This window comes from Lampetra planeri, chromosome 32, assembly GCF_965212315.1.
Source record: "Lampetra planeri chromosome 32, kcLamPlan1.2.h2, whole genome shotgun sequence".
In the NCBI taxonomy this organism is placed as follows: Eukaryota; Metazoa; Chordata; class Hyperoartia; order Petromyzontiformes; family Petromyzontidae; genus Lampetra; species Lampetra planeri.
In genome coordinates, this window is record NC_136138.1 from 4,025,123 (window position 1) to 4,046,309 (window position 21,187).

Sequence of the window (21,187 nt, forward strand, 5' to 3'; positions counted from 1 at the left end):
ACTTCAGAAGATCACCGAGTTGCAATTGGACGTTTACAAAGCAGGCAGTGCGTTTGTGTTGACGTGAGTACCAGAAATAATGTGGCCGTTTGGTCGAAGGGAACCTGCCGATGGCAAGAGTTCATCCGGTGAGCCGGCACTCAGAACCGCGTGCTGCGCAACACGTGCCCTACTCTGCATGGTGGGGCCATGTGGCAGCGTTCGCATATCCCCTCGGACCGCGAGCCCCAGTCCCGTGATCACTCACTTGATCGGTAGCGACGTGGGCGCGCGGCACTGCGCCGAAATATCGACGGAAAAAACAACCACGACCCTTGGATAAATTATGAAAGCGTGGGTCTAATTATCAGTCACTTCTGCGTTGCACATGCAAAATTATGAAATGCTGAAGCGTGGATGTTACGAGATTGATTTATTGGATGGATGGATGGGGTCAAAGTGTGCGGGTTTTTTTTCTCAATGTGAGCCGGCACCGTGGGGAGTCAGCGTCGGTGCGTTTTTCGAGTCGTCTGGTCTATCCTGTGGTGTCTCAGCTCCCGAAGCGAGCTGGGCGTTCTGACGATATTGGTGCCTGTCACCCTGTGCGGTCGATGGAACAGGTTTTATAATTGATGGGTTTTGTTAATTAAGTCACGCCTCGGCGAAGATGAGAGTGTTCTTGCAGCACCCATTGTGAATGCAGACTGCATTTATTGAATGAAAATTGTGGGATTTTATCAGGTTAAATGCTGGATTAAACTGGGTGCTCATGAGTACCTAAAAACACGTTAAACAAATTCACATTTGTAGGATGTAAAGACGCTGTTTCGAGCGGACGTTTTAGGGGTTAACATAGCCCAGCGGGAGTGCATGCCGCTTGTGGCAGAGGTTCACATTTAGAATCCTGCAACTACCCTGGTGAATACTGCAGGCGTATTAATCACGAGACGTTACGCGCTATCTGCTTCACGGCGGACGTTAAAAGTTCTGTCACATTAAAAATGAGTGACATTGTTGACTGACGTCATGCTCCAAATTTGCCGATTATTTTAATTCACCCGCAAACGACTAAATTGAGAAGATACATAGCAACATTGCCCCCTTCTGAGATAGTATTGCAGGCTGCGAAACATATCTCCTTTGCGATAGCTTTGCACGTTAAGATCAGCGTGAATACCAAATGCACTTAAAATTTTAGATTTTATCTCCTCCAGCTGCCGTGTTCACACCTTGGGGGTGAACAAGGCAGCTGGAGTTGAACCAGGAGTGTGAGTTTTGACGCTGCCAGGATAAACCAACTCCTTGTTAGGCGAGGGGGTGGGGGGGTAATATAATTTTTTTTATTTCCAGGTTCACCCAAGGCCCTGGCCAAATGTGACGATCATTGAAGAGGCAGCAGCACATGAAGCATTGCTGCCTTGCCTCCTTCCCAGGACCATTATTCTGAGTGCTTTTTCCATCTGACTCTCGCTCACAATGGGACGGTGCAAATGTGTCAATTTGTCACGTGTAAATCTGAAAGAGCGGCACAATGATCCTATGAGCGTTTCGGCGCTGACGCCGTGTAATAGTGCCGCTCCTGATGGACAACATCTCGGCGCAGATTTGCGCTCTAGTTGAAAGCGCCACGTTTTTACACGATCCATCCCGCGCGTTGTGCAGAAATCAAAGTCGTTCTGACGGTGTCCGCTTGGCGTGTCACGATGCATCGATGCGTCCAGTATGAAAGTAGATTCTCATGCATCGAATCGAGTATGTGTAGTAGGGTCGAATTAGGTGCACACACACGCAGCTTGGAGGCAACACTATTTATTAAACGGTAAGTAATATAACACTGTACATAAGGTGGTGACCACCTTCCTCAACTCACTAACACTCTGGAACACGACACAGACTGGACCAGGCAGGCAACGGCCTGCCTGGCCCAGGACGACGACTCGGGACTTGACGACCGATGATCTCTTCACTTTGGAGTACAGTACAACAGCCTCGCTCTGCGTTCACACCACGCTTATATCTGGTTTGGCGTGGCCGGCTCCGCCTCGGCGTGGCTGGCTCTGTTCAGGCCACGCCTCCCATCCCAGGACACGCCTCACTTCCCCCACCTCTGGGAAGGTCCGGATCCCTCCAGCACGTGACCCCCCAGGCACCCCCTTGGGGCCCCCAGCCCTCGTACAGGCCGACACAGTAGTGACCTTTCTATGTCACTACATCTGCAACAACCAACGTGTGTCACTTTGTGATGGGTGGATGTGACCCATTCGGCCACTAGAGGTGCTGTACTACCATGACTTCAAGTTTAAACCATATCATGTATTCTGGAATCTAATAATGAGCCTAATTATTTGTAAAAATTCTGAAAGGTGAATCGTCTCATCCCTAGTGTTTATGAATGAATGACTTGAAAGTCAGAGTTAAAGTGACTACCTGCTTAAATTAGCATAAAGGCAGTACTCAACTCCTGTTTACAGCCGACAGCGGTAAATGTTTCCAAAGGACAACCGCTGTTGATTTTCCTACAAAGTGACCCCTTGGTCAACAACCCAACCAAGATTTCTACTCGCAACCTTCCGATTTAGAGCCGATCGCCCTTCCGTTGTGCAACCTGGCCAGGTTAATTACTTACAATTCACGCAAATTATATGTGCAATGATGTACTGCAATAACATTTAGGCTCAAGAAGGAAACAGAAGGAAGAAAATCAGATGGCAATGCCCGTTGTGCGCACAGCATTTCACTTTGCGTTTCGCCTCTCATTTTTCCCGCTGGGTGAACCATGGAAGGGGTGTGGCCGTGGTTTTGCCGTCAAGTCGCCACGCGCTGGCATTCTTAATGAGCGGTGCCAGCGCCTGATGACCATTTTACATTGCGGTTACATTCACTCTTGAGCAGCGATGGCGGCCGCACCCCCTGACACACACACACACACATCATTACCGGTGTGTGTCATTGTCGAGGTGAGACTGCGATCCCGGGGTGCTTGGGAGAGGGATAGGGGGGGGCACCTGTTTGAGGCCCCTCCGTCTTTTAACTCACGTCCCAGCCATAAACGAGCGAGAGCGGTGCGCCAGTCACGCTGGTGCTGGACGATGCTGCCCAGGGGATGGGTGCCATGAGAGGTGAGGTTACGGCAGCTGGGACGAGCAGACGGGGGGAGGGGGGGGAGGTGGGAGGGTGGGCGCTCTGTGTAATCGCAACGTCGAATTGCTGGCGCCCTTGGAACGAGACAAAAACGACGACCACCTGGTGCTGAGCCTGAGGCCGCTGACCACCTCTGCTGGTGCGGCTCAGAGGCGCGTAGGGGTGGTAAGTGTGGAATGGGACGGGAAGTCGGGCGCCGCAATCAGGGAGGCGATTGCGCTCGGCAGATGTTGCCGGGATTAGTCTGGCGGTCTGCTTGAGGAACTGGCGGATGAAGCCGTCGTCACAGCGACTAGGGTGGTCACGTGGGCCCGTCGCCATGGTGCTGCCTGGCGTACGTTTTGCGGCTAGCAAGAGTCGCCATGGTTACCATTACCTCATCGGGGCACGCGGGGGGGGGGGGGTGGAAGGGGGGTGGTGACAGTGTGTTCTCGCCGAGGACGGATGAGAATGTTTTATAAAACGGAGAGTGGAGGCACACGATCGTGACCTTGAAAGGATGGGCAACGTAACAGCGGGGTAAAGGACCGGCGTTCGTTAGCGGCACGTGCGACGGCTCGAGCCGACGGAGCCATGTAAGTATCGGAAGGGGCCTCGCCGGCCGTGGCGCCTCCCAGACCTCGCCTCGTTTAATTTTCCTCCTCGCTCCCAAGTGGCATCGCGTTTGTGTGCTCCTGCACGGAATTCTCGAAACATGATGTTCTTAATTGAGAAGCTATCCACAGAGCCACGCGTTTGGCGGTTCTCCACTTGGCATTCGTAGATTGCAGCAATTTATATACATTTGGTTATATATATATAACTCTCATGCTTGAGTATATATAGAAGCAGCTGGGTACAGGAACTGTGATGAGTCAGACTTGGATGTTATCTCGACATGTGCTGTCTGCTGTGATCTCTGTGTTTGGTGTGTGTCACCGTGTGCGTCCATGTGCGTTTCATCTTGTGTGTTCGTGTGTTGTGAGGAGCAGAACTAGAGTGCTCCATTCACAGCACTAGGCTCTGGGAGACTTGAGTTTGATTCTAGGCTGCTATGCACATCGGTTGCATGTGGTGGTATCTAAACCGGTCTTGGACCTCCCCTCGGTCGAATTAAATACTCAATGCGTGAATATCGGAATTGACTAAACAACGCAGGCAGGCTTGGTACTGGCTCCACCACCCCCTCGTCCACCACATCCAGCCTAATATTCGCTCATGACAACGGCACTTGCTCCTACACGTTTGTGAGGCCGCCTCGGGGTTCTTTGTCTCTGTGTTTGCAGGCCTGAGGCTGGCAATAGGCATGCATCCCCTCCCCTGGAGGTTGCCCCACCGGCCGCCCCCACCTCCCGGCCGACCGACATTCCCCTGCTGCCCGAGGGCCCAGCCCCGGTCCACGTGGCGGCCCCCCTCCTCGAGGAGGCTCCTTCCCGCCCGGTGGCGGTCACGGCGGCAGCAGCTCCGACCCCTCCCCTCGTGGACACCCCCTCGTGTGGAACGGCCCCCGTCCACGGGCCTACCCCGTCACCCCCGGCGGTGACTCCGCCTCTGCCCATGGCCGCGCCACCCTCGCACCAGGAGGAGATCTTGGGCTCGGACGACGAGGAGCAGGAGGACCCCAATGACTACTGCAAAGGTTGGTCTCACCGGCGGCAAACTAGCCAGTCGCACTGCCGTGCACCCCCCTCCTCTTGTGCATGGCGAGCATTGCGGCGTCTCGTTTCTGGACTTTAATCAAAAATGCGTTTGATGCCCTGAGATGAAACCGTGTCGCTCGGGAGCCGGGAGTAGGGACGAGCGCTGCTGTTGCTGCTGCTCCACGGGGGGGTTTTGCGGAGATGTGAACGAGCAGCTCAGTGTCCCTGCTCTCGGCACTGCTGGTTTGATGGATGTCAAGAGGACGGTGTGCCCAGAGCCCTGAATGAAGTGTGTGCGTACATGTTCGTGCCGGCTTTCGTGGGGTGTGTGTGCGTCTGTCTCGTTGTGTGTTTGGAAGTGCATGTATGTATGTATGTTGAACTTATTTTGCATTGCACGTAGCCAACTGCGCTAACCAGAGGTGCGGGGCAAGGACAACATACTAAAGACACAAATCACTTGTAAATTAGTTTTAAACATATATTTTCAATCTAGGTGGGGAGTTTGTGTGTGTAAATGTGCATGTGTGCTTGATTCCCGCTCATGGCTAACATGGGTGACAAATATCTTAACCGGTTCTGGACTTCCCTTGGTCGATTCAGCCTCATGAGTACCTGGTTTGTGATGTAAACATTAGCATAGGGGAGACAAAGGCCACCATGCGTGGTGCTGGCCACCCATCCCCTCCCCGTCGTGTGCCCTGCCAGCGTTCATAGATGCTCACTAAGAGGACTTGCTCCAATAGTCTGTTAAAGGCTCCAAGGGGGATCTTTGCCTTTTTCTCTCTCTTTGTTTACGCATGTGTGTATGCGAATATTCGCACGTGTGTGCGCGAGTGTACGTGTACGCGTGTTTATACGTGTGTGTGTGCACTCATGGCGCAGGGGGCTACCACGCAGTGAAGATCGGAGATCTCTTCAATGGGCGCTACCACGTGGTGCGCAAGCTGGGCTGGGGCCACTTCTCCACGGTGTGGCTGTGCTGGGACATGATGTGAGTGGCTTCCACGCGAGAGTTCACATGGTCCCGTGTGTAAGTGAGCAGTGGTGCATTTCAGCACCAATTATGGCGAGCGGTCTCAAGGCCATGAAGAGCCCTCCGTATTACCGTTCTCCGCGTAGGGTGCTGGGCTGCCGGTGCGACGCCTTCATTTTTGGGATTGTTTGAAGTGGAATCCTAGGTGTTTAGTTTATTAACGGCCGGCATGTCAGCCTGGTCCCCACTTGTCAGCCTGCGCATGGGGCGACACCCTCTCATTAGCATTCAGGCTCGAGCTTTCCCTTAAAGGGCCCTACTGGAGATGATTCATTTCTCGGCACCGTCGGTGACACCGCTGTCGCGCATTACATGAGTTTAACATAATTTAATTTAAGCGGCACAATGACCGAGCGGAGCGAGAATGGAAGCAGAGTGGGAATTATATTTTCGGCAACTGTCACGTTTGTGAAAATGGATGTCTTGGTAATGGGCCATTTCTGAAGAAAGCAGCGGAGAGCTTGGAGACGGGACCATGTGCCCGGATCTTTAGCTGGCGGCAAAATGCGCCGCACGATACGGCGTCCAGACAAAGCAGTGCCTCCCACGCAGAGCGTGTGCACACACACGCTGGTGCATCGGAAGCACTCAGAGCAAGCTGCAGCCAACCGCACCTCCAATTAGCGCGGTTGGCTACGTATGGTGCGAAAGAAGTTCAACTTACAAGGAGATGCTGCTCTCTGTCTAGAGGGAGAGAAACGGGGGGGACAGGTGAAGTGGATAGTGTCCCTCTCCCCACCGGATTTGGGAGGCGATGGAGGGTGGTGACGTCGCCACCTGGGTAGTCCCCGGGGACTGGCTTCTATTTGTGTGCCATAGTAGCGGTTGTGCACTGCAGGCCGCTAATGGGAAGGGTACGCGTGCGACTTGCTAATCCGCGGCAAGACACGCAGCTCCGCGAAAAGTCGGTGTGAAGCCGCAGAGGTGGAATTTTAAAGGGATGATTTCTCTAAATTTAAAACTGGTGATTCTTCTGCTCCTGAGAGGTCCGAGCTGGGTTTGTGTGTATACAGGAGTGGGGGGGCGGGGGATGGGGGGGGGAGTTATATAACGAGAGCCATGGTTAATTTGCGGAGTCGCCGGTGGCGGAGGAGGTGGAACGGCGAGCAGTCAGACATCAACGCGATTGCAAACGGAATATTCCCGCTTGCCCACGCGCAGGGCGGAAGGGTGGGGGTGGTGGTGTGCAGCGCAATATTCCGATGGCGTGGGGGTGTGGCAGTGATCGTGTGAGCGGAGAGCGCCCCGCTAAGCTGTACCACACAGCGAGGCTGCAGGGGTGTGAAGCTGCGCAAGCCAAGCAGGGTCTGTGGTGGCCCCGGGGTGTACAGGAGGGGGGGGGCGGGGGGTGTTATTAGGGTAAAGCTTTAGAGAGAGAAAGATGCACATTTTCGCAGCAGTAATTGGCACAGGCGGGGGTGATTTGCTTATAAGTCGGAGGCCGCTCGACAGCTGGTGCCTCTGTAACGCTTGCTCTGCGCCGGCTTACGCAGGGGCAAGCGGTTCGTGGCCATGAAGGTGGTGAAGAGTGCGCAGCACTACACGGAGACGGCGCTCGACGAAATCAAGCTACTGAAATGCGTGAGTGATGGCAGCACCATCATCGACTCTAGCTCGTGCGCGTCACACTTGTGCGCACACGCCTACGCACGCACGCACAGATGGCAACGAGACACGGGTAGTGCACAGCGTTATCAGACGTGGAGAATATGAAAAGGAGAGCTGCGATCTCTCATTTCTGTTGTGGCATAGAGCAGTGTCACAGTGGTCAGCCCTTTGCACTATGCACCCAATGACCTGAGGTCAATTACTGGCCACGGTTAACATGTACGGCGCAGTATCTCTGAACCACCTCCCTCGCCCTTAACCAACTCATACGAACCAGCTAAATGAGGTATGCAACCTGCCTGACTGACGGTGCATTGACAAAAGGCGGTAAAGTATTTTTTTTTATACATATTATGCTCGTGTGGCTATCACTGTAGCAGTAGTGTGGGAGGCCATGGGACGAGCCGCCTGTCGGTATCCCGTGATCCTGATCGTATGGGTGCCACTTCCCCTGCCGCCGAGCAGGTGGTATACTCTGGCTTGCCAGGAGAAGGCGGTACAGCAAAGTGCAGACTAATTTCGTCTGTCCCTTCTGCATGGGCTCGAGTGTTGCCCCCCTCACATGTGCGGGCTTTGTCCGGGTGCTCCAGTTTGCTGCCAACATCGGTGCACTCATTAATTCGCTGAAGAAAACACCTTTATATATAAAGGACTGCAGAGCTTGGGCAGTTGTTGGTAGCGCCAGTTCACCGCCTGGCTGCTGCCTTCCAGCGTGTCTGTGGTTCCTCGGCGATTGTGAGATGCGATTTTTATGAACGATGACGCGGTATGTCAAACTAGACATTGTTATTATTCGGCTATATTGCTTCCTGCTGCATGCAGGAAGTAGCTTAGGTGCGGGATAACAAAAGCAGCACAATGGAGAAGGCACAGCTGCATGAGGCCATATGGTCGGTTACAACTTAAAAGCACCGCAGGGCGCAGCTCACTAATTGGGAAGCTCATTACTGAAAAGCTGTCCACAAAATGAGTGTGATTCGACAGGAATATGATTGTGTATCCACACTTGAGGCTCGTTTGAAGCCTATTTCTCCAATTTTATCCCGATTGTGCTTTCGGCCTTTTGTTATGAGACGAAGAATCGATGCGGAGCAGTGCAACAACCCTTAGTGTTAGAGAACAGCCCACCGAAGTGGATACTATGGAGTTACCTCTGACAATTCCTTCAAGTAAACTCTGGTCTCCACATATTAGCAGGAAATATTTTTTTTGTTAGCCCCTTCATCATTATCCCTGCTACTGTGAAACCGATATTATTACGTCTTAAAGCTGGAATGTATCCAATTTAAGTGCAGAACCAAATTTTACGTGATGGGTTTTTTTTGTGGAGTCGCTCGTGATCTGGCTACAGTTGAGAACCCGGTTTAACCACAGGCAGCTGCCTGGATGTGAACTCGGGGTCTCAGCAGTTCGGCTCAGCGTTCTGACCTCTTGCGGCCACGCAGTCAACTCAACCAGAAAAAATTTAATTGGAGGTAAAAAAAACGTAGCCTGGTTGCAAGAAGCAGCTTTAGGAGCCAGACAAACAGCAGCATGCGCACAAGGAGGGAAACGTGCTTCCAGAGTTCAATGAAGCCCATCGTTGTGAATCTGCGGGCGTGAGAGAATTGAGGGTCGGTCGCCGTGTGTCGCCGTCTCGCGACACAGGTGCGGGACAGTGACCCGTGCGACTCGAACCGTGACATGGTGGTCAACCTCCTGGACGACTTCAAGATCACGGGCGTCAACGGCACGCGTATCCTTCACACTACCGCCACGCGGGCGTTTCCAGCCAGGGCTTCACTTTTCACTCGGTATTTTCTGGGTCACCAACTCGGGCAGACCCAGGTGACGTTCAGCCCATGTCCCCGCCACCTTGCGGATAGGCATCGCTGAGGTACACGCGCGGGGTGTCATCAGAGAAATGTGCAGACGGCCTTTGCACGACGTCGACCATTTTATATTTTCAAGGAAGAAAAAATGTTAATAAAGAGTTCCCTATTAATTACCTAATGAATGTTGCATTTTTTTAAGTTATAATCTCTTATGTACAGTGTCCTATCTCAAAGACGTTGGTGATCATGGCCTTCGTTACATTTACCTCAGTCCATGATATTACTCAAGAATGTGGAATTTCAAACTCCCAGATGCATCCAATTTTACAAATTGCTTTTGTAACTTAATTCTCTATCTTTCCCGGCTTCTTGTACTTATATTTTTATCACTAAAGATACATTTAATACTTTCATTATTAAACACTTTCTTGTGGATATTCAATCAAATTTGTTTTCCTCATATGAGTGACTTTGAAAAACTACTTGACCCCTCTGAAATGTTAGCTGGCTGCGCCAGTAGCAACCGTATAAAGTAATTCTGTATGCAGCCATTTAGGCATCAGAGTGGTTTCTCTGTGACATTCGCTGGCTGAGGGGGCGGGCAGCCCAAGTGGCATTTTAAATATTGTAATTGGAAGTCGAGGCCCGGTGGTCCGACAGGCAAGCGAAGGTTGAACGCTGGAAGGTGGTGGAGCCTTGACAAGACCCGCAGACGTGTGCATGGTGTTTGAGGTTCTCGGTCACCACCTGCTCAAGTGGATCATCAAGTCGAGCTACCAGGGCCTACCCACGCCGTGCGTGAGGAGCATCATTCACCAGGTAGGGCAGCCCCTGTTCCCGTGTGTCTGCGCGTGCCCGCGCACTTTCACCACAAAGCTACCGCCAGAGTGATGTGATTTGGTCATGGTGTGAATTTGGCCCTAAATGTCCTGTGGTTAATGGAGGCACAGGTTTGCAATGAAGGTTGCATGGCATGCTCTGTGTAAAGTTATGAACGCCTTGGCGAAGAAGCTATCTATGCAGTGGTTGGTGCATCGCTGTCTGAACCCAGTGACCTGTGTTAGATTTTCGACAACGGTGTTTATTGATATCTGAACCGGTCCTGAAATCCTCCGACTTTCACCAACCCACATTGACCAGAGTGGTGACGTTTTTGCCAAACAACGCACACAACAGGGAGGCATTCATCCAGCAGTGGATTGACAAATAACTCTTTAAAACATGTAATATTTGATTGCGTATGCCTTGGAGACATGCCACTAAGGCTGCTGTGCGAAGTGTTAACGCGCGTGCAAATTATTTATCATCTGCATTCAAACTGCACTGTCTTTTCCGACTGTCGCATGCAGTTGATCGGAACGAAATAATTAAAACATTCCCAACTCCTGCAGGAGCGAATCCTCAGGAAGTGCTCATACTGGGTGATGGCATCAAGTGATGAGAGAGAATGCAGCCCATACCCACCCACCCACTTGGCGCTAAATAAAATGTGCCGCAGCAAATTACTTTATGACGGACGCAGAACATTCCTGGTTGTTATGGCAGCATTATCTGCAGGGACCGGCTTGTTAACCGTCACACGTGGACCAATCCGACCGTGTTTAATAGTATCCGTGCAAAATATTGCTCAGCTCACAGGGAGCTCTGTGGGGGGGGAGGGGGGAGATTGTCATCGTGTGATAGACAGGCTAAATGGATTTTTATGGGGGCTGTTGCACGGCGCTGGTCGTTTTTCTCCGTCAATGTCACCGTCCACTAGAGATTCGTTATCCACAACCACAGCAATAGCTGTGAGCGCCGCGGAATGTGGTGCACAAAGAGTTTTGAGATGGGTACTATGTGCCCGCCGCTCTCACTTCACTACCATTGTCCGTTATCCATATGCCTCACTGTTTTTTGTGCACCTGGGACAGGTGGAATTTGTTTTTACTTGGGCTGTTGTGCGGATTTGGCTGTTTCTACCCTGATAATAGCCAGCAATTTAATTTTGCTGGGAAGAATGTGTCGGCCAGGTCTCCTGAGCTTGGGGTCTGCCCGTGACCCGGAGTTGTGTGTGGACACGGAGTAACAGCATGTGATGGGCACAAGGACATAGAAATCCACGGAGCAGCCTTTCTGTTTTATCCTTTTCGGCTTTCCTATTCACAATGGAATAGAATATTTACAATTTTCACAAACAATATCGACAGCCACGTACCATTTAATATGATAACCCTATCCTGGCACCTCTTGTCAAAATAAGGATGCTCTTATTTAGGATAAATGGCTGGTGCTATTAATTAGGGAACACATGTTTTAGGTCAGAATTAGGATGCTTGTTGTGATGCGATGATCAGCACACTGAACTTGCAATCCAGAGATCATCAGTTCCATCTCCCGGCACAGCAGTTGAAACAATGGTGCACGTTTCCGAAATGCCCCCTCCGCTGTCCACTCGACGATACAACTGGGTATGCTGCATTAAAGTCGATCGACAGGTTGCGTGTGGTGGGGTAAAGTGTGAGTCCCCGCACGTCTTCTGCCAGTAATGGTGTGAGCAATTGTAGGGCTGCAACCTTGATCTTTTAGACGAATACAAAATCTTGTTAAACACCACTGTATAAAAGGGCCTTGTCTTTCCCTTACCGATAGATTGAAACGTCAGTGCTATTGTTGTATAAACGGTTGTGAAAACAGGTGGCACTTTGGAAGTATTTTCTAAATCTGCTGTCGTAAACGCTGCTGTTTCATGAGAATGGGCACAGTTAACGGCAGACGCCCGTGGAGGCCAGAAGGGGGCACCAGCGTGTCCTAGAACACTGGTCAACACACTTTTTTCTGCCATAAGGTATTCCAACGGTTTTAAGGTAATTTTGGGGTGCTGATTCCAAGTCTGGCATCAGTTTTTGTCTATCACATCATTTTCAATAAAAACTGCAGAAGAAAAATATTAAATAAATGTGGATATCTACATAAAATTATATTATAAACACACTATCCTAAAAATACAGCACCATATTTTAACACTAAAGCAGTCACTGACTCGCAACAACTTGCAATCATAAGTGACACAGTTAATTTCGGGTAAAATCAATTAAAATGGGGTATGCCGATAGCATAAAAATGAGATGTGATAGAGCAAATCTGAGATCAGATTTGGAATCAGCACCTCGAAATTAGTCTAAAACAACTGCAAAAGTCCAGGCCAGAAAAAAAAATTTTTGTTGTTGACCAGTGGAATCGTTCTGCCAGCGCCGCCCAGCCGCGGGGGACCGTTTCCATTAGCAGACTCGATTGATCGCTCCCTCTTAGCTCCAGTGCATCACTGCTGCACATTGTCGTCATTGTTGTCGTTATAACACCGGACCATTGTCCGTTCTTTCACGCCTCACCTGATTTCTCGCGTGCGTTGTCATTTGTGCTTTTCAGAGTCAAATTGAAGCCCTTGTTTAAATCTCGACTTTGTTAATAGACTGACTGCAGCTTGCCTGCATTGCCACTTTGTCAGCCGGTCCTGCATGGGAATTACAACCAGGGCTCAATCACAGCCGGGTCTGTCTGGGTTATCAACCCAGAAAATATTTCTGTGCACCCAGCACACAACATCCAGTACAGTAAAAACTTGGATTGCGAGCATAATTCGTTCTGGAAACGTGTTTGTAATCCAAAGCACTCGTATATCAAAGCACTCGTATATCAGTTGTGATCACGTGACACTCGGCAGACAAAGCATATACACGTACTACTCATATTGCAAGACCTCGCTGGTTTATCAAATTAATATTTATTTAAAAAATGTGCTCGTCTTGCAAAACACTCGCAGACCAAGTTACTCGCAATCCAAGGTTTTCCTGTATATCTTTCACTACGGTTGTGGCCACTAGTCACGTGCTACCGACTCCAGTCTAACAGCGACTCGGTAAGTATTTACTAGAGAAATTAGGCTCAGCCTGCGAAGTTCACGAAGCGTGGTGAGTTTGGCCCCCCGACAACAAATTGCAATAATGTCATGAAGCAGGGTGGGGCGTTTGGCCTAACATTCGCACAAGCGTGGATGGCTGTGCTACACGTTGGTATTGTGTTTGTCGATGGCGCTTGCAGTTTTATTTCGGGCAATGCTAGTGGGTGGAGGTGGGAGGATGGAGCCTGAACTGTTGGTCTCATGCTGCCCCCCCCCCTGTGGTCTGTGCCGGATTCAAGCATGGCATCGGTGTTTAGCTTTACATTAAAGGGCCCTTGGCTCCCTGCAGGCCAAGGGTGCTCGTCAATCACAATTAATTGTTTGTCTTTGCGCCCGTGCCGTTCTCTTCCGTGGTTCACTGTGCGCACACGTGGGAGGTGCGAGCTGTGTGAGTTTCATGCTGATTGACTTCCTTTATTGGAAATTAAATGAACCGGGTCGCCCACGTAAACTACAGAGGTGGGATCCATGCTGCGAGGTTTTGTTTGCACCTCTTAATTGAGCAGCCCGTGGTGGGGTTGTACTCAATTAAGACGGTAGTTTGTTATTAATCTCACTCGTGACCCTCGTTAACCTCCCGATCGCTCCTACAGTCTCGTCTCTGCTGATGCTATGATGGCATTTATCTCCAAGTGGCCTCGTCAGTGTCTTCTTACAGAATATTGTGTTGTTAGCCAGCTATTCTAGATGCACATGTGGCCACTGTGGCACTGCACCTTCAAATGCCGTTGCTTCGAGATTTTTCCATAATTCCGCTGTGGTATAAGTTTGTCCAGCCTCATCGTCAGCTGCCATGTGAAGATCGATGGTCATTGAACCGTTAGCCCCAAAACTGGCTTATTGGTACCAGCTAGGGTGGCAAATGCATTAGGGTTTGTGTTGTGTTAGAAAATTGTATCACAGATCACAAATACGCTTGACAGCATTGTTACCATGGTATCTTTTTATTAGAAAAATGCCATTAAATGGGTGCCGTAGTATGTTTGATAGAAAAATATGATTTTGGGAGGGGAAGAAAATAAATATATTAATATTTTGACAAGAAACACGCATGGAATAAGATGAATATAATGCCGGTCTACAAAACAGATAGCATAAAAAGTCTAAGCTTGACGCTCGTGGTGAATACTGGTAGCATCTGCCATCCCCGGGGGGGTGTACCGACCAACCCCCTTGACTCATGGTGGGGCTAAACGGAAGAAAAGAGAGACAGATTGCGCTTGTGACCGATACGTGGTCTCCCACACCCCCCCCACACACCCCTTGCACGTGTGACCATGTGCGCAGGTGCTGCAGGGCCTGGACTACTTGCACACCAAGTGCAAGATCATCCACACGGACATCAAACCCGAGAACATCCTGCTGTGCGTGGATGATGCGTACGTGCGGCGCATGGCCGCCGAAGCCACACAGTGGCAGCAGCAGGGGGCACCGCCCCCCTCTGGATCTGCGGGTGAGCAGCACACTCTGCTCGGCATCACTCATGCAGGCGGCGGGGAGGGGGGGGGGGTGCTCTGAAAAAACGTCCCGTGTGGTAGGAACTCAAGGGAAGTGGAGCTGCTTTAAACCGGTGGAAGATTTAGGGTTAGAACTTGAGTTCTGAATGGAATTGGCCACTTGGAGTCTTTTTTTATACTTTTGGCTGTGTTCAGCAACCACAAATAAATTCTAACAGTGGAAATTAAATGGAATGGAAGTAAAAATGGGCATGACCAGTAAATAAATGTGGGTGGGGGAGCGATACAGTCCTTGGGTATTGGTCGGCGCTTGTGGGAACGAGGTCCCTAAACACACCAGTCTTGTCATGGCCTTGTACGCTAATATGTAATCTGAAAAAAATCCAGGGCACCTGTGAAAATGACATGGTTCACCTAATATTGTTTCTCTTAGCTAAATATTATCAGGAAATATGATTCATTATTTGGTTTATTTTGGGTTAGGTCATGTAGGTATAATGTCATTTTTTTACTATAGACTCTCCACCACCAACAGAACCAAGCGGATTAAGTTGATTTGGTTTTTCAGCAAAACCAGTCATAATTTTGACATTTTTGTATAACGTTTCGATAGCGTTTACATCCAGCATCATTGGGTGCTCATATTAAAAAAAACAGTCTTTATTCCCTCTTTCTCTCTTGGATGTGTTCTTATCAGGTCATAGCACCGTGTGTTGTCCGGCACGAAGCCCGACGTTTCGCTCCTGTAGAGCAAAACGCCAAACATCGCGACGTACAACACGTGGCACAACCCAAAAACACATTGGAGAGCTATGCAGCAGCACGACCGCGACATGTACGGTGTTAATTGACGACCCTGGACACCCGTGCGAACGAGATGTTTTATCTCAGGGGATTTTCCAGGTGAAATATCTTAATTAGTGAATAGCACCCACTCTCTCTCTGCTCTGAAGAAATACCATTGTCAGAAACATCAGCCTGTACTGGTATAAGATAGCGTTTTATTATTTTCTCGTTTATATATAGTTTTAAGTTTTAATTATAGGGGGAGCATGTGTGGGATTTGGCTGCGTTGATGCAACCTGTCTGACAGCATTCGTTTCTGTGCTCTTGCTCCCCCGTCCCCCCCACCTCCACCCCCAATAGTGAGCACGGCTCCACAGGAGAAGCAGGTGGGTGCCTCTGTCACTCGTCGTCACGCCGGGATCGTTAATCGCACTTAGAGTTCCTTTTTCCCGGCCGTGTTGCCCGCTTTGCCGGAAGTGTGTGGGTGTGCGTGGGCGTGCGTGCGGCACGATTTGTTCCGCGGCGTTATTTATAGCTTTGTGTTGGCACCATTCATAGACGTGGTGACACGACACTCGGTTTTGAAGTGCCTCGATGGATTTCATGAAAATCCTTCTCGTCGCGGCGTTTGAAATTGAAATTTAATTGTGAGCCGGGCCCCCGGGCGCCGGGCGCGCGCCTGCCAATTGGCCGAGCGATTAATTCCATCTCGAGGCTGAGCAAGCGCGGCATTGTGGGGTTCTCTCCAAAGGGCGAGCGGGGATTGAATCCACGTTTATTACAAGAGTGAAGAAGTAATGGAGGCTGTGATTGGTATCTTCTCATGAGAAATCTTGAAAACGCCAGCCAGAAAAAAAAGAGAAATGAACGGTCGACCTCTGTCACGTACAAGACAATCGGAATTGGCCTGATTGATATTATTGTTCCTGCTCTGTTAATATAAAAGCAATGAAAAGAAAATGGAATAAAAAAACTGCCGCATAATTATATGCGTTAAAAATAGAATCCACTTTTCAAGAACATGAAGCTGATATTGCAGCATATTTGGCAAGGACATCAATTTAGTACTGAATTGATGGTGAGGTAATTAATCGGAAAGAAAACGGGGTTTGAGAATTTTTTTTTAAATCTCCACCTTTGTTTAGAGTCAAAATGAGGAATGTTAATCTGCGGGAAGGGGCCTGTGTAATTAACGTGCTGCTTGTTATTGCAATTGTGTGTGTGTGTGTGTGCATCGACCCGATCTGTGTGTGCACTGACACGCCCCGGCGCGACTCCGGTGGCTTCTGCTTCTCCCCCCCCCCCCTCCTAGATGGGGAAACTCTCGAAGAACAAGAAGAAGAAACTGAAGAAGAAGCAAAAGCGACAGGCGGAGCTTCTGACGCAGCGCATGCAGGAGATCGAGGAGATGGAGCGCGAGGCCGAGCGGCGCCGGCAACTCGACACGGGGCCACAGTCCCTCCAAAGTAAGCACGATCAGGACGGGCCGCCGGACGGCCGCGAGCCTCGCTGCGCTACACCGACGCCTCTACTCGAGCAGCAACAACAGATCGAGCCCCAGTGCAAGCAGGCGGCCTCCCAGGAAGGCCAGGGCCAGGTGGAGGACAGCCAGGCGATGTGCAGAGATGGCCAGGAAACACCTCTGCACGGCGCGTCCCAGAAGCAAGAAGGTCAGACCCCCCCGAACGAGGTTAGGAGCGTGGCGAGCGAGCCGCAGAGCCTCCTGCTGGACGGTCCGAAGCTTTGTGACGCCCAGCCGCCGCAGCAGCACGAGGCTAGGCCTCAGCGATCTCCCCACAATGCTTTGCAAGAAGAAGAGAAGGACTCCCAGAAGACGCAGCGGGAGGAGCAGTCGGGAGGGCGCGAGTCACGCAGCGCTCTCCCCAAAGATGGCACCGATACGCAGCGGAACGCACGCACCGATGACTCTCAGTCGCACGAGCCGCCGAGGCCCCTCGCTACGAGCGCTGTTCAGGACGCGCCGCTAGACTTGCGGGCCGAGGGCCATGGTGCAGCGCAGGGCGACTCGGCCACAACCCATACCGCCACCACCACCACCGTCATGTCCCTTGTTGCAAGGGAGTGCGAGCGGCCGTCGAAGGACGCAGTGCGGTGTGACGTGGACCCTCCCCAGCATGCCACCGTGCCGCAGCAGGAGTCTGTGGATGTTGCTGATGAGGATGATGGCGATGAATGTAAGACGCTTCTTCTAACCCGCATCTAACACGCCCGCTGTCCAGTGCGGTAGAACCTCCCACAGTTGCAGCTCCCTCCTGAAGCAGTAACTCCACACTGCTGCAGCTTTGATCAATAACGACTTCATACGGAATTTCTGATGTAAACTACTTCATGAGTAATGCTCGCCCCCATTACGACCGCATATCATCATTTGCGGTCGTTAAGGTTTAACGATGCCTCAGGGTTTGAACACCAGGTTGGGCAAACTTGGAAATTCTGGAGGTGAGGGTTCACATGATGCAACTCAGTGGCGAGTTTTAAATCTCCTCCAGTAATGTGAAGAACCACTCAGGTGTATCTCCATTTATTGGACCCTAGCAGCCATACATTAATCCCTGAGAAAGCCACCTCTGATGCTGGGATTTTGTTATAATTTGGCTGCTGCACTTACTAAAATTATAAAAAAGTAACGGAGGTTCCACCGCACTCTGTGTACTAATTTACGCCGCTTTAAATTATTTGCGATTGTCACATGGTACTATTAATCCTGGAATGGTTTTGTGGGCAACGCGTAATTAACTTTCCGCGTCGCTCGCAGCGCATTGATATGCCGGGTGCGTCGCGCCACCACTACACAGCCACGATCGTGGCCAAGCTCGTGTAATGGATGTTTGTAACGCTCTGGATGCATCCTTAACCCTCGTTATCCCCTACTGCCATGCCCGGGCGCGGCGCACGCGATAAATGGTGTTGCCGGCAGACTTGCCTGGCTGAGATTCCGGCTTTTGGAAATTACGGAATGGATCACAACAACACTGCTTACACCACTCTCCCTAATCCTGCTCGAACAACCTGCGCCGCCGTGTTCCTGCTGCTCAAATGAGCGTTGAGGCATTGGTGCTCATCTCCTCTCGAGAGCCTTGAGCCAGTGGTACAAATTCCACGTGAATATGGCAGGGGCATGTCTATCCTTGGACAACTTCCCCCGCAAAGTGACATTCATTTTATGGATCGCGGAGCGAGGGATGATTGGCTGCATCCAAACATCCAACATTAAACGTTATCAAACAACCCAATTGAAATGCGCGATCAGAGTCCGCGTTTGACGTGGGCGTGTTAATGAACGCGCGGTGGCGGGGATGTGTGTGAGCACGCCCTGTGCCCGGCAGCGATAATGAGGCTCCACTGCCGCACGTCGGCAAGATATTACTCATCACCACGTTGGCTCTTGGGAATCTCTCACCGCCGAACCCCCTGCCCTACCTGTGCTTGTACCGTGTCTACGCTTCGGGTATGGGTAGGGGAAGGCTATTCATACGCTGAACGGTTCACATATATTAACTGCTTATCTAACGTACCAGTGCATGGTGAGGTCACAACCCCACTCGCGTTCCTTCCACAAATTATTTTTTCTTTTTTCTTTCCGGCGGTAAGGCCACATTTCTCGCTTGCGGGGGAACTCGCCCCCTCCCGTACAGTTCACCGCTGGCGCGAGTGTGTGTGGGGCTCTCCTCCCCACTCGCCCCCCCCCCCCCATTTCGGTCGACGAGTGGCTCCTCGCGCCCTGCCACTGAGAGAAGCGCTCTGCAGCACACGCCCCCTGTGCCACACGCCACACTCGCCACTGTTTACAAAGACCAGCTGTTGTTTGTAATTTCACTTGTGTGTTTGGTCACCTGCGCAACGCTGCTGCCTGTGACTAAATGACCCGGAATACACCGGATAGCATTTCAATGAGCGACTGCTGTGCATAACAGGTGTTATAGGCTGCTGCGAGGGCTGCATGGTGGACCGCTGGTGCTGCAAAATCCTTGGGCTGTCCATGGCTGGTGTTGTACGTTCTGTTAGTCCAGTCCGCCAAAATGCAAATTGAATTACAATTAAAAGGCACTAAGCCATATGTATTGTCAACACTGCCCTATAGCGTTACAAACATCCAAACATTAGCCTCTCGCATTTTTCTGCTTGAAGTTAGTTACAAATGCGGTAAGTTTATTATTATGTATTTACCTGCGCACTGCACTGGCAACGGAGTCTTGTCTCTGTGCCGCGCCGTCGCCAGGCATTCGGCACGAGCGGTCGCGGCAGCGCTGCTGGCTGACGGGCAGCACATGCGGTTTCCTCCCCCGATGTGTACCCGCAGCTGAGTCGAGCGAGACGAACGTGGCCTACGAGTGCGGCCATGTCCCCGTGGACCCTCTGGACCGCAGCGGCAGCTGCTGCATGAATGGCGCCGGCTGCTCGCACGCGCCGGTGGCAACGGCGGCGGCGATAGCGGACGCAACGACAACGGTAATTGCAGCGACGCTCAAGAGGATCGTCATTGCCAACGGGAAGACGCCCGGGCAGCTGGTCCTCGCCGAGGAGAACGGCTGCCTTGGCGACGAGAGTAGCGGCGGTTGCTACGACGACGTGGTCACCAGCGGGAACGGCGGCGGCCTGTGCGACGTAAGGTGTCGCGCGCAGCCGGACGCGGGGCCCCACGCAGGGCCCAACTCCGCGCTCCCCGCCCTGGGCTCCGCCGGAGCCCCAGCGAGACAACAGCGGCGGTTCAGTTTCCCGGAGGGGTGCGTGCAGTGCAACGGACACCTGCCCAACGGCCGGCACAGCAGCCCCAGCTCGCAGCTCTCAGGCGCCAGCTCCCTCCTATCTGGTGGGCGCTCGGCCTCCATCCTGTCGGGCATGTCGAGCAGCTACTCGCTCTACTCGGAGTGCTCCACTGTGGTGGACAGGGACGAGTTTGGGGAGGACGAGCCGGAGCGCAGGAGCCGCACGGTGTCCACCTCCAGCGTCAGCGACTCGGCGCGCAGTGAGTTGACACTCGCACACTGACCGCTCCGTCCGAAACCCTGCCTCTCCATCTCACGCTCTCTCCTGTGCTATATTGTCCACTATAACTCCAACACTCTACTCCCCACATCCCATGCTGGCCCCTCTCCATCCCATACTCTTCCATCTCCCTCCCACGTTCTCCCTTCTCCCACGCTCTGCCTCCCATGCTGCCCCTATTATCTCCCATAATATCCGCTATAACTCCGATAGCTCATTCCCACATATTCCAGCACTCGTCCCTGCCACACTCTTCCCCTCGAACACCCAATACATTCATCCATCAACTTCCAGACTCTCCCTTCACCCTCTCGACAAACCTCACACCACCTGTCTCCAAGCTGTCCTCCTCTGCCTCCCGTGTGCCACCCCACACCCGGTTCGTGATCACAGAGTGAGCCCTCCGTCGTGTGTTGATGCTATGGGTGCCAACACTGGCATCATGACAACAGCCAGCCATTGTTTTGGCCGATGAAGTCTGCTGAACACCCCCCCCCCCCCAAGTCTCTGCCGGCAGAAACGTTGGCCTGACTTTCGCATTATAGCAGCAAACATAGTTCATGAACACGTGTCAGGGAAATTTACATTGGAATTTGACACGTTTTAAAATACCGTGACAACCAATGCCAAATTTATAAATAACAACACGTGATGTTGTTATAATCGTATACAGGGTGCTTCAAAACATGTTTAACACTTCCGAGAATTTGCAACAATACTACAAGAAATGTGCCTCCGGGCTCTGGAGAACACCTGGTGAAGATTCCAGGCAATCTGTTGACGATGATCGTGAACAAGTG

The 21,187-nt window shown here is 51.4% G+C and overlaps 1 protein-coding gene across 4 annotated transcripts in view; it reads left to right on the plus strand.

The window, feature by feature from the left end:
* LOC144729325 (SRSF protein kinase 3-like) overlaps positions 1 to 21,187 on the plus strand; it is an 80,382-nt gene that overhangs the window by 46,270 nt on the left and 12,925 nt on the right. For 3 of the 4 annotated variants that reach the window (XM_078609502.1, XM_078609501.1, XM_078609503.1), the window contains 9 exons: positions 4,386 to 4,738; positions 5,625 to 5,733; positions 7,269 to 7,356; positions 9,031 to 9,118; positions 9,910 to 10,016; positions 14,425 to 14,590; positions 15,741 to 15,766; positions 16,693 to 17,575; positions 19,702 to 20,367. In XM_078609502.1, the coding sequence (XP_078465628.1) occupies positions 4,386 to 4,738; positions 5,625 to 5,733; positions 7,269 to 7,356; positions 9,031 to 9,118; positions 9,910 to 10,016; positions 14,425 to 14,590; positions 15,741 to 15,766; positions 16,693 to 17,575; positions 19,702 to 20,367 (2,486 nt within the window). The remainder of the gene's footprint in view (positions 1 to 4,385; positions 4,739 to 5,624; positions 5,734 to 7,268; positions 7,357 to 9,030; positions 9,119 to 9,909; positions 10,017 to 14,424; positions 14,591 to 15,740; positions 15,767 to 16,692; positions 17,576 to 19,701; positions 20,368 to 21,187) is intronic. The other variant, XM_078609504.1, reaches the window with a different exon arrangement.